Here is a 16,182-nt window from a genome sequence, read left to right on the forward strand (position 1 = left end):
GAGATTACAGGTGTGCACCACCATGCCTGGCTCTTCTTCAACTATTAATGCAGGTTGCATTAAGATTCCATTCAGACTTTTCTTATACTTCTCTCTTTAACCCTCACAGTCCTCATTGGCTTTTCATATCACCAAACTGGCTAGCATAATTCTTTTATTTATTTATTAATGCATATTATTTGTACAAATTAATGGGCTTCAATGTGTCCTTTCTATACACACATATATGGAAGCACAATTTTAATCAACCCATCCCTTCGTTATATGCCTGAATCCCATCTAATTTCTACATTGTGACATCCTGTCAACACATACATGCTCATTTGATATGACCACTTAAAAAAAAACAAATTAATTTAATGACTTCTAAGGACAGTGGTTTTCATTTTGTGGCTAGCATCATAGTAACCATTTTAATTTTATGTATAACCTTTCTCAATAAAAACTCTTCCATAGGCTCATAATTCTATTGATGTTAAAATCCTAGCAGATTGTTTAAGTTTTTGATTTTGAGAATTTTAATCTTTTGATCTGCAGAGTTTATTTTCTACAGTTAGAATTTAAAAAACTTTTTAAAGTCCTTAAAAAAAAAAACTTCTAGATATTACCATCCCATACCACAGAGACAGAAGTCTGGAAGTTATTGTTGTTTTAAATCTATGGAAGAAGGAAATGCATTTATTGCGTGCAATAATTCTATTTTCTATTTCTCTGCCCCAGCTTACTATCAAAGTATAATAATGAGGCATGACATTCATTAGGTTGTTATATGTCAAACCATGCTAAGCACTTTATATTCACTATTTTATTTAATCCACACCAGTACATAAAATATATATTCTTACTATCTCCATTTTACAGATAAGGATACTGAAACACCTAGAAGTAGAAGCCTCCAGGCAGAGAGATAAGTCAAACAGACTGTCCAACACCAAAATCTGTGCTAATTCACTCTCTAGTGTTTCTCATACTGGGGTTCTCAAACCCCCAATGTTCATGTTCCCTGAATTCAGTGAGTCCTATAATTTTGTATACATGTTTGCCTATTCAACTGTTGTTGAATAGAATTACTTTGCCAGTTAAAAAGACAAACTTCTACCAAGGAGAATGAAATTATGGTTTCCGAAGTCAACTTTTCTGAATACTGAGTCCAAACAGCTTTTGGGGTGTTTCTTCAACTTCTTTGCAGAGCATAAGAAGTTTTTTCTAGTAGGTACCTGTATTTGGCTAAGTTTATGGATGCTGTACTGTGACTTACTAATTCTTTTCTATAAGAGCAACAGGCCACCCACTTTATATTGTGTGAAATATGTGCCAATGTAACAACTGACCTTGCCTTGGAACTCCTATTTAGAATTTATTTTAGATCTTTTTTAAAAAAATTATTTATTTTTGTTTTAGATATTTACATGGTGTGTTTAAACTACACTATTTAGTTGAACTTCAGTGTTTGAAAAGGTGTTAGTACTTCACTTTTCAGTTGGGTGTATTCCACAAAGCAGCTAACATGTTTCTGGTCTCATATCAGATTTCCTGAGGGAAATACACATTAAAAACATATTATTTAATTTTCAGATGCTGGCTCAAAGCCAGCTACATTTATTAACAATTAAATCCTTTTGACAGGTCCACATCTCTAAGATAGGTGTTATTGAAAATTGGACCAATTTATACCCTTCAACTATTTGTGCTCTGGAACTGGAAAAACAAGGAGTATTTATTAGCAAACTGTGCAGTTGATTTGCTTATGCAAACATTTATTAACTTCAATAAAGTATTGTGCTTTCTTGAGCACTGTCATCCTTTAAAAACAGTGACTGTGGGTGGGCTTAGCTAGAAAATATAAGGTGTGGAATTTATATTTGTGAAACTCAAGAACATTACCATTGACTAACCACGTATATAATAATTCTAATTGACTAATGAGGCAGGTCTAAGAAACATTTTCCATTAATAATGGAACTTTACATGAAACTGTAACAATTTTGTTAAGAGTTATTCCCTGTTTGGGGACTTTACTTCTGGTTAGTTTTTGTTCACATGATATATGAAGATCTACAGTACCAAGTATATACTCTTTTGGGGTCCATAGGACAGGAATGAGGCTGGCAGAACAGATTGTTTTTCATACTGGAGATTTAACCCAGGGCACTTTTACAACTGAGCCACATCCCCAGCCCTTTATTTATTTATTTTTTTATCTTGAGTCAGGATCTCCCTAAGTTGCTTAGGGTCTTGCTAACCTGCTGAGACTAGCATTGAATTTAGTTCTATCTCAGCCTCCCAACCAGCTGGGATTACAGGCATGCACCACTGTGTCCAGCTGGCAGAATTGATTTTATAAACTAAAGAGACCAATCAGAAAACATATATCTGCTAAATGCAATCTGTGCCTATAAAGATGCTCAAGATTATTGAAGGGAGGGTTAGGAAGAATAGGAAGTTAATGCAGCCTGACTCTATAGTCCAGTGTGGTTTTATCATTTTATTTTCTATTGATATTCCTTATCTTTTAAGAGTATATTTCTTTTTAATCATACTCTGGTTCTCTGAGGTCAGACCCATTACTTCTTTATTAGTTATTTCAAGTGGTATCAAGGGATCTACTCTTTGAAGTCTTTATTAGAACTCAGATTTACTTGCCTGTAAGGTTGCACTTACATCTTGTACAATATTCATTTTCTGTTTACTTTGGAGGCATTTCTTGTGGATGAAACTTAGAACTATCTGCTCTGTCCCAGCACACAAGTGGGCCACACTCAGAGGCCCTACTAAAATTGCCAAGAATTGACCTTGGGGGTACTTCTTGGGCAGAGCATGCAAGAAGAAACTCTGCAGCCCCTCCTCCTATGAGTTTCTCCCATATAAAATACAGGGTGCCAGTTAAATTAGAATTTTAGATCATGTCAATTTATTTGCTAATTGTGGCCACTCTATTAAACCCCTGTCTCTTCATATGCAAAATGTGGAAAATACTGGTATCTAGCTTTTAGACTTGTTAAAACCTGATGCATCTGTGCACCCTAACTAGGGTAACTTGTCCAAGGTTTTACACAACACCCTAGCTAGTTTTCTGATTCCAGAGTCCTGCCCTGTATATTGTCTCAGTTAAGATAACTTCTGTAGCTAAGAATTCCTAATGAGTAGAGTGACCAATAAGAATATTAACCATTATTTTAAAATATGAATATCAATAGAGTTGCCATATGCTGATTATTAATAAACACCAGGAAGCTTACTATATCAGATCATATTGAAGGTTAAAACTGAAATTCAGGGAGATAGAAATTTCACAATTTTCCTAGTAGATCTACTTTGTAAGTCATTAATCAAATATATGATACAAGGTTTGAACTTTGTTCTCTATCACTCTTTTAAACTGGACTCCGGAGAAATCAACAGTTGCATAAAAATTGAACTTGAGCATTTAAGTCTTCTCCACTGTGCAGTGCCTTTCTCTTGCCTTTTCAGAGACATCTAAATGTCACTGGATGGTATTTCAGATTCTCCAGAGTTCGCTGAGACTCATGTTTCAAGTCCCCTTAACTTTGTCTTGACTTCCACCCCTGAGCCCCCATCATTCCTAACTTTATGAAGCACTTTCTGCTCCACTGTAATCCTTTGTCATACAGTCCCTTAGCCTGAATAGCATTTCCCTGTCTCAGTCATGGAAAATCTTCATCTCCAGCTCAAACACCCAGTTCTCTTGTGACACATCCTTTATCTCCTTGGCTCACTGTCCCTCTAACTGATTTTACCATGATACCAAGTAGCATAGTTTGCCTTGTGATTGCCCTTCACTTGTATCCCTGATTAAAAGTTGGTTTCCTGTGGTAAGGGGCTTCATTGTCTCATTTTTTTTTTTTTTTTGCATCTGTATTAGAACCCACTTCCCCAAAGTGATTCCTTAATAAATTATCTGTTGAGCCAAGTTTAGTCCAACAACACAGAGGAACAGCACTCGAGAACTTGCTGTGCCATTAGTTGACATTCTGTGAATCCCCCAAATAAGGCCAAGGTGCTCTGCACATGCTCACAATGACTAGCAGTTAATTCTTTCAGCTTTTAAACAACGTTTCCCCCTGTTGTTAAACATGAATAGATATTCATTCTATAAAATGTGTGAAGAAACATAAAGGGGAAAAAGTAATCCCTTTTTAAGGGCAGCAGCTACTGTTTATTCTTCTTTTTATTAAATATAGAAATACTGTTTGTTTTTCATAGATTCTCCAGGGAGGAAGACAATAAAGAAATGTAGAGGAGTGCCCACAGGCAAACACAATTGGGTTTGAACCCTAAGTCCAACATTTCATGATTATATGACCCTGGGTTACTCACTTCATCCCTCTAAGGCCATTTCTCATCTGAAAAGTAAAACTATTAATGCTATTTTTATTCCTATAAGAGTTTTGGGCAGGGGCTGGGGATGTGGCTCAAGTGGTAGCGCTCTCGCCTGGCATGCGTGCGGCCTGGGTTCGATCCTCAACACCACATACAAACAAAGATGTTGTGTCCACCGAAAACTAAAAAATAAATATTAAAAAAAAATTCTCTCTCTCTCTCTCCCTCTCTCACTCTAAAAAAAAAAAAAAAAAAAGAGTTTTGGGCAAAGCCTATCATAAAACATTTGATGGTACTTTATAAATTAGAAAATAGTATCTGCCTGTTTTTAGAAATGTGTGGATTGTACATAAGACGAGTCTAGTGACAGATGGAACAATCACACTGATTCCCAGGTAGCCGTTCACAGTGATTTGTGCTGGGCTTTCTTGCCTGAATTACAAACCACCATCATTTCAATAATGGGAAAAGAATTAGTTTTTACTGAGCACCTACAACAGGTCAGTTTCTGTGTCATTTGCCTTACACTTATCTTCTCATAGCCCCACACATTACCTTTTTATAGTTCATATAAAAACAACTGAAATTCAGTGAGCTAGTGTTGCAAGATTAATATTAAAGTGGGTCTGATCTCAAATGTTATTTCTGTTTTCACTAGAGTAAGAAAACTTTTTGAGAAAATGTTTTTATGTTGTTTTTTCTAACTCTCATGGAAATTTCTAGAGAGATTAAATGGGCAGTATTTGATTTGGTACATGAATTATTTTTGTATAGATTCTCTTAGGGAAATTTAAGAAATTATGATTATTTCATCTTAGAGGAAAGAGTTGACTAATTTAAAAGCCCTTCATAAAATCATGAAAGGGAACAAGTGGTGGATATTGGCCAGGTACCATTTGCTTGTAATTTAGTTACGCCTTCCTTAAGATACAATTTGGAAGTTTTTGTAGCATGGCTTCTTTAGAACAGCTGGGGGGAGCTGTGGAATTTCCTTTTTGAAAGAGTATGTGATTTCAAACCAGGTAGACTTATCTTTTTGGTTCTATTTGGAAGTGGATTACTAGACTCAATCAAAGATGAGTCTCAAGAGAACATGAAGAAAAAAAAAGTTATGAATTCCACTGAAATTGTGATTAAATTAAGCCATATTATAGCACAGAGGATCTAAATGATGATACGGCACAGAAACACATGAAGGTGCTCTAACCAGCCACCATCATAAATAAATGAAACCATTCAAGTATTGGGGGGAATTAAGGCCGGGTATGAATGGCAATGTTGAATTCTGACTTTTAGCATTGGCCAAATAGAACAATCTTGGAATAGACGGCTCTTTTTTTAAATATGTTGGTCTCTCCACCATCACCACTCCCAGTTTGAAAAGTAGAAGATGTACATATTGGGCAATTTGGAAAATTCTAAAAACTACAAAGAAGAAGAAGAAAGTGAAGGGAAAAAAAAAAAACAAGGACTGATGTTGCCGCCTGGGCCTGTTGGAGGCGTAGCTCAGGAGGCCTGCCTTCAAACACAAGCCCAGCCTGTTCTCATTTTGATTCCATAGACCTTCTGCTGGTACGAAGGGGGAGTAGGAACTGGGGGTCTGATGACCGCAAGAAGAGAATTAGAGACGCATGTTTATCTCAATACATTTACTCTCATTAAAGTTCATATTCACTGACATCATGCATCTCCTTGAAAAAGTCTGCCCACCCACCATTAATTAAAGCCACATTTTAAAAAGTCAGCGTGTGCACTTTTATTCCAATCAAAAGTAGCCTCCTAAGTTTTGCAGAGTAGGCAGGAGAATATCTGAGGTCTGACAGCTGTTCACCTCTACACAGTGAACAATCATGTGATTTACATTAAAAGTTCTGTTTATTCAGGGCCTAGAATATAATAGCTAAGACCTATTGTCTTGAAGAGTTGAAATACTAATTATCTAATGACCTATTACAACAAATTAACATTTATTTTGATAAGTCAGGATTCTTTTGGATACAATGCAAGACCATATGCCTTTATCTTTCCAAACAGAGAAATCTAACTATATGCTCTGTTTGAATAATTAAGCAGCACACTCCTATCAAAGACACCACACTTTATAACTTGTGTATACACTATCAGTGTCAAAACAAAGGTCAATACAAATTATTTTTTATCTAAACCATTGCACAAACAGCAATTACCAATAGTTGTAGGATTGCTCAACCGTAGTCTATATTCTTGGCAGTAATCACTATAAGTTCATAAATTCATGAAAATAAGGAATGTTGATTTTCAAAGTTCAAGAAAGGTATTATTTGTAAACAGTTCAGGCCACACTCATTTTACTCCATCTGCTAAGCAAGAATTCTTTCGTTCCAACTTCCTTTAAATAAGATTTGTTCTCTCCAGGAGCCTAGTAAAAAGGTTTTCATCCAAACAGATCTGCATTCTTTTCTATTCTTTTTCCTATTAAAGCTCCCCCTGGGGGCCTTTCAATTTTATGCTGATTTTTCTTTATATATTAATATCATGCACATTTTTATGTTGTGTTGATAAAAGACAAATTATGGTTATCTCTTCCCATTGGCAATCAGATGATTTTATATTAGTTTTGACCAAATATTTGTTTGTTCAGCCAGTTTATGCCTTCTACACAAAGGCCTGAAATGCAGTATTCAGATTCTTTTGTGATTCTAGTCAAGCCACCACATAGAGAAACATAGATTGTCAATGGATTTGACAATATTGGCATTGAAATGGTTTAATTCTAGGTCAAAGCATCCCTGGACTAGAAGTCAAAACCTGAGTTCTAGTCCTGATTTTCTATCAGCTCACCTTGAGGGCCTCAGTTTCCTCATCTATCAAATAGGTGTTAGAGAGTGACTACTGACCGGACATAGTCCAGGAGGTTTGTCAGGATAAAAGGATAGGGAACATGTCTTCCTCTGGTCCTCTTACCAGAAACCACGAAGGTTTCTGGTCCCTATTAGGACTTTGATGAATTGGAGTTGAGTTTGGCTTTAAAAGAGAGTATCCCTGAGTCCAGAAGAAGCCACCAAACCATGCCTGAGGAATTACTTTCATGATAAGTGCAGGAGAAGATGCTCTGGGTCTTGACATCCCATAGAAACAAACACTGGATGTGCCATTGCTATGTGGAATGAAAGCACTGTCATCCTAACCCACAGAATATATCTACTGCCTGATGATAGTATCCAGAGGGATCATAAAACCCTCAACTCAACATAACGCCAAAAGCAATGGGTGGACTCCTTCAGATCAGCTATGGGAAAGAAGGTGGGGTGTGGGTGGGAATCTTTCAGCCTGTTGGTGGTTTTCCTTAGGACCAACAGCTCTGGCCTGGGGTGGGGGGTGGGTAGTGGGAAGTTGTGACTACACAGCATTTTATCTCTCTAGGAAAGCTTAAGATAAGCTCTAAGTGACTCATGCGACCATGCGGTCCTCAAAATGAGCATGGCTGCATTCCCGTACCTTCCTGCCGGCTCTGTTGTTGTGAAGATTCATCAGGGCTCTGGCATCCTTTCCCTTCTTTTCCTTGGCATCCACAAATGCTCGGGCAAATTTGATCCCATAGTCAATGTTATCACTGCAGCCACCCCAGTCGAAGGTGCCCTTGCTGTCCTTGGCGGTTCCCTTCTTCTTGGGATCACAGGAACAGGATTTTAATTCTCCTTGGCTACAGGCCCTGGTGATGGCAAATACAACTCCAGCTGAGGAGATGGCGTAAACAAAGGCAGATTCCCGACTACCTGAAACAAAAATGCTTTTCTTAAAAGTGGTCTGGGAGCACTAGTCCTGAATAACTTTCATATGGTGGGTGACTTTTTTAATCCACGGTGGGCCTCCGACATCCTCTGGCATTAAACAGAAGGTACCGGTATGCTGGAAGGACACTTTTAAATAGCCAAGGCTCTTTTTAAATATGAATCATCTCCATCGTCAATTTAGACATCTGTCAGGACACTCTTCTTGAATACAAATTATTAAAAAAAAAAAAGAAGGCCTCACCCAGCTTCTGGTTTTAAAGAATTTTGTTTGCATACATGCCCAACACTCACCTTGAACCCTAAATGTCCTAGAAGAGTGGAGTGTGGCATCTCTCGCCTTAGTTTCTACATTCATAAAATACAGTCTGAATTATACAATTCTATCATTCAATCAGTAATTTGGTATTCAGGATATCACACCTTCCCTGGGGGCAAAAACCTTCTGAGATGGGTGTGGTGGCCCATGATTATCTCAGCTACTCCAGAGGCTGAGTTGGGAGGCCAGGAGTTCAAGGTCAGCCCAGGTAAAACAAATCTGAACAAAACCCTTCCAAACCTCCAGGCCCTACTGAGGACACCCATGTGCTTTTAAATTACAGACACTGAAATACTGAATTCAAAGAAATGGGGGCTGAGGTAGGAAGAGAATTCAGGCAGTAACCAGCCCCTGGTGTTAACACTGGAGAGCTTTGGCTTGACATCAACTTTCACAAGTAATTGAGAGATTGTTGAAGGCAATATGCAATATCCTCGAGTTACATACTATGTCTAACTATTAAGGTGAATTTACTTTCTTCTGGAACACCTGCACTAATCACTGGTATTGGGTAAAAGACAGTGAAAAGCTTTTCTTTGGTTTTTCTGGAAGGAAACAAATTTACCGCTTATAATTAGACTTGGGCAAGAACTCTTTGGGGTGCTTTCTTAGAATTTTTCTTTATTAGAGAGCAGGCTACTTTCACTTACAGGCTGAAAGGGACATATTTCAGTGCAATAACTACATTAAATTATTTTAATAATCTGTAGTAACTCATAACACCGTGTTGTGGTATAGTGACAGATATAAGGCTCTTTAGGGTCCGTGTGCACCTCGTTTTTCAAGTGGAGCTGTATTTCATTGTTATTAGCATGCCTTTTTATTAATGGTTCTGCAGCAAATATATTAACAATCAAAATAGAAGCTGGACGAACTAATGCCAATGCTAGGCAGAAAGCAGAGAAGCATTTGGTGATTCAATATGTCAAGACGAGTGTGACTTTTTGAACCACACAGCTGGGAGAACAAACCACCTTTTCGCATCGAAGCCCTGCTTGTTTCCGTTTGTCATTCAGTGCTAAAATTTATTATACATCCCTTGCAATATTCACTCTGCTAGTCTCGTTATTAAAAATAAGGAAAACATACCTACAGCCTATTAAATGGCACTTACCTCAGCCTTCAGAAAATATCTCCCCCAAACCTCTAACCATCAAAAAAGGAATCCTTCGTGCCCTATAGCTAGGTAAAATCAATTAGAGGAATATTTGCCATAGGTAGCAGGTTGTGTTCTCCAGAGAGGAATGTATGGTCCTGGGAGCTGTTTTAAAGAGTCTCAGCTCACATTATAGGGATTGCAGATATTCTAAGTGGAACTGAGATGTTGTGTTTAAAAGGTGACTAATAGACGAAAATGTGGCTTAATTCAGGTAGTAGCTTTTGAATACTTACAATTTGTATTATATCCATTTTAAAGTTTAGGAAAATACCTTGTTTATAGTTACCCCAGTTATCTTCTGAAGCTTGGTTTTGTATTTAGAGTATGGTATCCATGTTTAGAGACACTAATAGGGGGGAAATTCCTAAACACTTAATATATTTAACACTATTCTTATTTTTTTAAGGAGAAAAGAAGTCTTAGGAAGTAGTCTTTTAGGGGAAAGGGATGAAAGCTGTAGATGAGCCTATATTAGTGACCAGACAGTATTTTGAAAGCAGTTAGAGATATACTTTCTAAGAACAAAGTTCATTCTCATGTAACCTGCAAAAAAATCACATTAACTTGTTGGTTAAAAGCAAAAAAAATCACAATCTGATACATTTTAGAAATAATTTCAAGAGGAAAAATATCACTTTTCTGAATATATTATAATTTATTACTCAAATATATTACTAAATGGTTAGGGTTTTTTTATTTAAATAAAAATTTAGCACATTGACTGACTTTTCATTTTACCTCCAGATGTAGATATGGCCTTAAGATGTTTTCAGTTAAGTGTTTTGGATGAATCACTAAAATGCTATGTGTGAAATAGTAGCACATTTCAAGAGTTGGCTTTGTAACAAAACAAATTTTGATCTTGGGCCTCTTCTTAAGGGGAAAAAAATGATTCTTTGTAAGGCCATCACAAAGCGCAACAAAATCCAAATATAAATGGTGATATTTGTACTTCCTCATGTGTCACTATTGAAGTTTCTCTTATTTGGGGGTTAAGAGAAATCATGCAATGTCTATTAAGTGCATAGGCACAGTTTTTGTTTGGGTTGGGGGATTATTCCCTGGTAAGACAAACACTAGAAACTGGAGTTTCTGGAAGATCATGGGTTGGTTGTTCTACTTTGTTTTACAATTTTTGTGCTGATGTGTTTTTTTTTTTTTAATTTATAAGGATGAGACCTAATCACCTTTTGTTTCTTGAGGCCTGTTCTAGATTTCTGGAGGTATATTCTTCTAAGAAAATGTTTGGGTTTTCTCTGCCCATGACTAGTAACTGTCTGTTGAAAGAATAAATCACAAATATTCCTAAAAATTGTTTCATCTTACTCTAGCTCTCTACAGCAAAAGAGGCGAAAGTTCTCCGTTTTCTATGGTCATGGAATATTTTAGTAACTCTCATGTTCTCCCTATAATGGTGCTGCCCTTTGCCTTTCCTATTCATCTGGGAACACATTTAGGTTTCCAGAGAAGAGTTCTTCACAGCTCTTAGATGTAAATTTCCCTCCAAGCAATTAATGGTAAAAAAATCTTTGGATAGCCTCATTGGAATTTCTTGATTATTTCCAAGATCAGCTGCTTTAGGCCAAATTCAGTCCTCCCACAACAACACAAAACCTCATTGACTGTCACAGAAGTTTACATACATTCCGGAAAGGAGTCTGGCCTTCAGTGAAGAATAATGGAAAGAAACTCTGTGGCTGAGGGTTCTGAGTTCTGAGTACTTTGGAAAAGTATCCAGCCTCCTCTGAAGGAGGAGGCACAAGTTGAAGTCTCTTGTGTACCAGAGGCCTTAGAGTAGGTCAGAGGAGATCCATTGCCTCCAATTCTCAGCTTGTCTCTCTCAGCAGCTCTAAAAAGTAGTTTATAAATGAATCCCCAGCTTTGGCAGAAATATCATCTTTGGGATCACAAATCAAAATTGCTTTCTCTGATTTGTGATAGAAAGAGGTTTTTTTTTCTTTTTTCTTATATAGAGACATCTTAATGGATCTAAAAGTGAGACGTGATCATTTTATAAAGAAGAAGTGCATTCAATTAGAAATCATTGAACAATGGTTGTGGAGCACTTTGAAAATGAAAAATTTCATGCATCTTAAACATTTAGAGCCTGAAAATAATATATTCCAAGAGGACTTGTTCTAGATATTTGCAAATTCTTTTTGACAAGGTCCAGCACTTCAATTGATTCACTGGTGAGCTAATCTAGGTGAAGTATTAAAATTCCATGAAGCTGAAATTTACTATTATCCTTTCAAAAATTTGCGATGTCATATCGAAACTCCAAAAGGAATGCAGAAGAATATAGTTCTTAAACTAGAGAATAAAATTGCAGAATATCGCAGTAAATTAACTTTAGGGATACTCTAAGAGTGAGAGTACTACGCCCTTGGGGGATTTTAGAGACATTCAGTTATGCATTTGGCCTCATAAAACCCTGGGGCTGTGATGATTACATGATAGAAACACCCTGTGTTAAGCATTACCAAGTGCACAGCCCAGATGAGTTTCTTAGGAATGGGGGTGGGGGTGGGCAAAAATAAGTGTAAAGTTCCCTTTTGCTGGGGTTTGCATGTAACCTTTCATGTTTTCAGTCTGATTTCCCAATAGTAAATGAGCTGTGCTTTCCTGGAGAATACTCATAATGCCAGGTTAATAGATGGGTAAATTTAGATGTAAAATCTGATTTGCATCTAGTGTTTGTTCTCTGGTTGTGTACTAGGTAGTGAGCTACTTTCAATATTGAGAAGTCTGAAGAAGTTTATTTTGTAATTAGATAATGTCTAAGTTTCCTACTAAGGAAAAATAAGTTTATGTATTCCTGATCTTCCATAAAAAAAATCTTATGTAGCTGGAAAATAACAGGTGCTTACTACAAGTTCATCCAGTCATTCACTGTAATGAATGAGTGGGGCCTACAGTGTGTATTGCAAGGCACCAGGAATACAAGCTAGTCTCTTCCCTTATGGAATGGACAACCTATTGAAAATAATGTCTAATTTGGATACAGAGCAGTGCAAGTATGAGTAGCCAAATTGAAAGATCAAAGGTGGTGAGGTGTGATTTGTCTTTGTTTCTAAAAGACATTTTCAATATGTATTTTTTGTAATGATGACAATCTTTGGCTAATACAAGATTTGAGCATTCGACCCTGACCTGCTCAAAATTCAAATCCTGAAAATTTCAAATTCTGAAAGTTAAGGACAGAAGTGAAAAGAGTCCTGTGGCTGCCACTTTCCTTCTGGAGACAAAATCTGAACCTGGAGGGACAGGCAGGGTTGAAGTAATAAAGAGTAAAAAGACTATTGCCTGAGGTACTCCATTCCTACATTAGGACTGGCATCCATAAGGCTTTAGACAAGTTCCATGATCTCTCCAGGCCTCATCTGTAAAATTAGACAGCACCAAACTGACTAAACAGGATGCAGACAAAGATGAGCAGGACCTTTGAAAGACCAAGTGAGGGCAGGGGTGTGTAAGGAGAAGTCCATGAAGCAGGGCTAAGGCAGGAGTGGGGGAATGAACTTACTTCGAAGCAGGACCCTGCCGAAGAGGCTGTGATCCCTGTCTAGGGTGTTGCAGTTCCAGCGGTGCTGGCGGAACTGGTGCTGGCACTCTGCTGTCCACTCAGCCACACCCAGGCCAATGGCACGCATCACATCTGGGTGTCGGTGGCACAGCTGCCGCTGGCGGCTCACCAGGCCTGGCACATTGTCACACATCACCCTGGAGGAACCACCTGTAGCTCTCATGTACCTGTGGGGGATCAACACAGAAGTGAGCACAACATAAACAGCTAGGCAAGGCTCAGTGTTCCCTAGTAGATCAGGGTTTAAATATGGATTCCTTATTCTTTTGGTAATATTGAAAAGCAAGGACTATTTAATTATCATCAGTAGGAAAGCAGACAAGAGAAGTGTGGTGAGTGATATGGAAGCCACCCCCTAATGAAGTGGTGACTGTCTCTTGGACAGGAAGCAGGAGCCATCAGATGATGCTTGGGGCAGGGTCACAGAGGCAAGGTCTGCAGTTGGGAAGCTGAAAGCAGAGTGGGGGAGAGGCAGTGTGTCTTGGGAAGAACACATCAGAACTTCTTCCAAGAAGGCTTTACTCTCAGTGACCAGTGTGTCTGGACTTGGCTCTGGGAGAAGCTGATCTTTAAAACCTCCTTGCTCTATTCATTTGACCTAATGTCTAATAAACCGTCTATACCTGTCTAATCAACACCTGCTGGGTTCTTATGTCACACTGTGCTCACACACATGCCACTCTTTCCTTACTAAAAAACTCTTAAAATATTTCCATTTGCTAGCTCTCTTTGACTTGCATAGAAAACCTTGGGAAAAAAAAAGTTCTTTCTATTGTTATTAAGGACACTAAATGTTTGGAAGAAGCAAACAGTGTTATAGCTCCATAAAGTACTTTTTGAAAAGAAACTTTAACAAAAAATTACATCATCATCTCTACCCAGATGTTCTCTATTAGTTGTGAAATGTTTAGAAAGGTACCTTTTATATAAACCCAAGCTGCCATAGGTGTCTTTTGAAGCGATCAAACAAGGAGAATGTCTTTTTCTTGTATTTTCATTATTTTATATGATCATAAAATCGTTACAGCTGTGACTTCCAAAAAATATATTTAAGTGACAGCTGAGAGACAATGTGACAAAATGCCTGAGCAATAAATAATGTTTATATACCCATAGAAACAGAAATGGTCATTTTATTGAAAAATAGTCAGTCTGATAAATCAATCTTTGATCCTATGTCAGCAATGTCAAGGCTAAATGTCTTAGTGTTCAGAATGAGCTTAAAAAGGAATTGAACCATCTTCTCATCAGCACTTCTCCCTGCTCCTTTGAAGAGCTCCAGTGTCTTCCTAAAAAGTTCTCTTCTTTAGCATTTCATTTGGCTGACATTCCTTACTGTTGCCAAAGTCTAGAAAATAGCCCATGATAACCAATCTTTCTGAATCATTATTTTAATGTCTGTTATGAAACTTTCAGGTGCACGGAAGTTACAGAGTTCTCAATTCCATCTCTTTCCAAGATCAGCAAGTGGAAAGATAGGGAAGAGTCTGGATGGGGCGGGAATCTAGTACTTTTAATGATGCTAAGACCTGTTACTATCAACATTCCATCATTATGCAAAATAAATAAATCACAGATCAGCATATCAACTGAACAACAAAAGACTCTCAAGGTGAGTTTTGAACAGCATAACATCTTAGATACCTTAGGGTTAGTAGTTTGCATCAAGGTGATATAGTCTCTACCTGGAGGCAGCAACATGTTCTTCTGCCTTGCTGGGTGAAACATCAGGAATGTGGAAGGACGGGAAATAACACAGAATCACAGGCTTTGGGCTCTACAATCCCTGACTGACTGAATAGGTTTATCTTAAGGCAGTTTTTTGAGGACACGGTATGAGGGGGGGAGGTTGTAGTTTTCAAGATGAAGTACACACACACACACACACACACACACACACACACACACGCCTTTGCTAGAGCAAGAGACTCGCTAAGATAAGAAATTGGCCGATTTTGCTGTCGCTAGCTCAGCTGTATCCAAATAATCAAACATTAGGGATCTTATTCGAGGGGGCATGTGATTTTTTGGAGTTGTCAAAGCCGAAATGGGTTTCCAGAAAAGCGAAGGAGGGAGCAATAAGAGGGCAGCAGTGGGGGCTCAGGCCGAATCCACAACTGCCACGGTTGCAGGGAAGCATCGACTGGAGAGGTCTGTGTGACCAGTGTGGTCCCCACTCCCATTTCCAAAAATCCACTCCGCGTTGATATGCATGGACTTACCACCATGAAGAGCTGACCTCAGGGGTGAGCCAGGTCAAGAGCAGAGGGAGCCAGAGCCAAATTCCACCGAGACGGGCGTTCATATTAATCCCCTTGAGTCCGCATCAGGTCAGACTCCGTGTGCGGGCGCCATGCGTGCCCCAGCAGAAGCGCTCAGCGCCGGGAGCGCCTCGTCACGGCTGCCGGCGCCTCGCCGCGCCCCCGCCCCCTGCTCGCTCGCGTCTGCTGCGAGTGGCGAGACTCCCTGATAAAGTTTCAAAAGACGAGCCCAGGGAGCGATAAAGGGCAGCCCGGGCTGCCTCGCCCACAGTCCAATTCCCCAGGCACAGCAAGCACAGGCAGTGCAAGAGCTCTGCGCGCCCCTGTCCGTTCTCCCCGTGGAGCGCAGACCAGAGAGGGGGCGCTGCGCCAGGCGGGGCTGGGGGCACCAAGCTTTGTACAGGGGTGGATGAAATGATGGCAAAAGATGTCTGGGGGTGAGGGGAGGCAGGGGAGGAGGAACACCTCTGCGTGGCTGAGAACACCGGAGAGGCAGACACCTTTAGGGAAGCTCCCTACCAGAGAGCATCAGTGGGCTCCAAACGTGCTTTCCAGATCCGCGAGGCTTCCCTAAGGCAAACAAGTCCCCAATGAAGGGGAGGTGAAGGACATTACTGTGTAGAGGATTTAGGAACCCAGAGATGATTTCCAACCGATTGCTTCTCTTTTCTCCTTGACATTGGGAAGAAGCGAGCACTTGTAAATTTGGAGCTGCCTTTTCTATGCGGGGCAAGACTGGGGATAGA

General features: G+C 39.0%; 1 protein-coding gene across 1 annotated transcript in view; it reads right to left on the bottom strand.

Annotated features, from left to right (window-relative positions):
* Wnt2 (Wnt family member 2) overlaps positions 1 to 15,480 on the bottom strand; it is a 41,409-nt gene extending 25,929 nt beyond the window's left edge. The window contains exons 1-3 of the mRNA XM_076861703.1: positions 15,398 to 15,480; positions 13,116 to 13,342; positions 7,819 to 8,096 (exon numbers count right to left, since the gene is read on the bottom strand). Of these exons, the coding sequence (XP_076717818.1) occupies positions 7,819 to 8,096; positions 13,116 to 13,342; positions 15,398 to 15,480 (588 nt within the window). The remainder of the gene's footprint in view (positions 1 to 7,818; positions 8,097 to 13,115; positions 13,343 to 15,397) is intronic.
* Positions 15,481 to 16,182: the final 702 nt, after the last annotated feature.

This window comes from Callospermophilus lateralis, chromosome 1 (assembly GCF_048772815.1).
Source record: "Callospermophilus lateralis isolate mCalLat2 chromosome 1, mCalLat2.hap1, whole genome shotgun sequence".
NCBI classification, from domain to species: Eukaryota; Metazoa; Chordata; class Mammalia; order Rodentia; family Sciuridae; genus Callospermophilus; species Callospermophilus lateralis.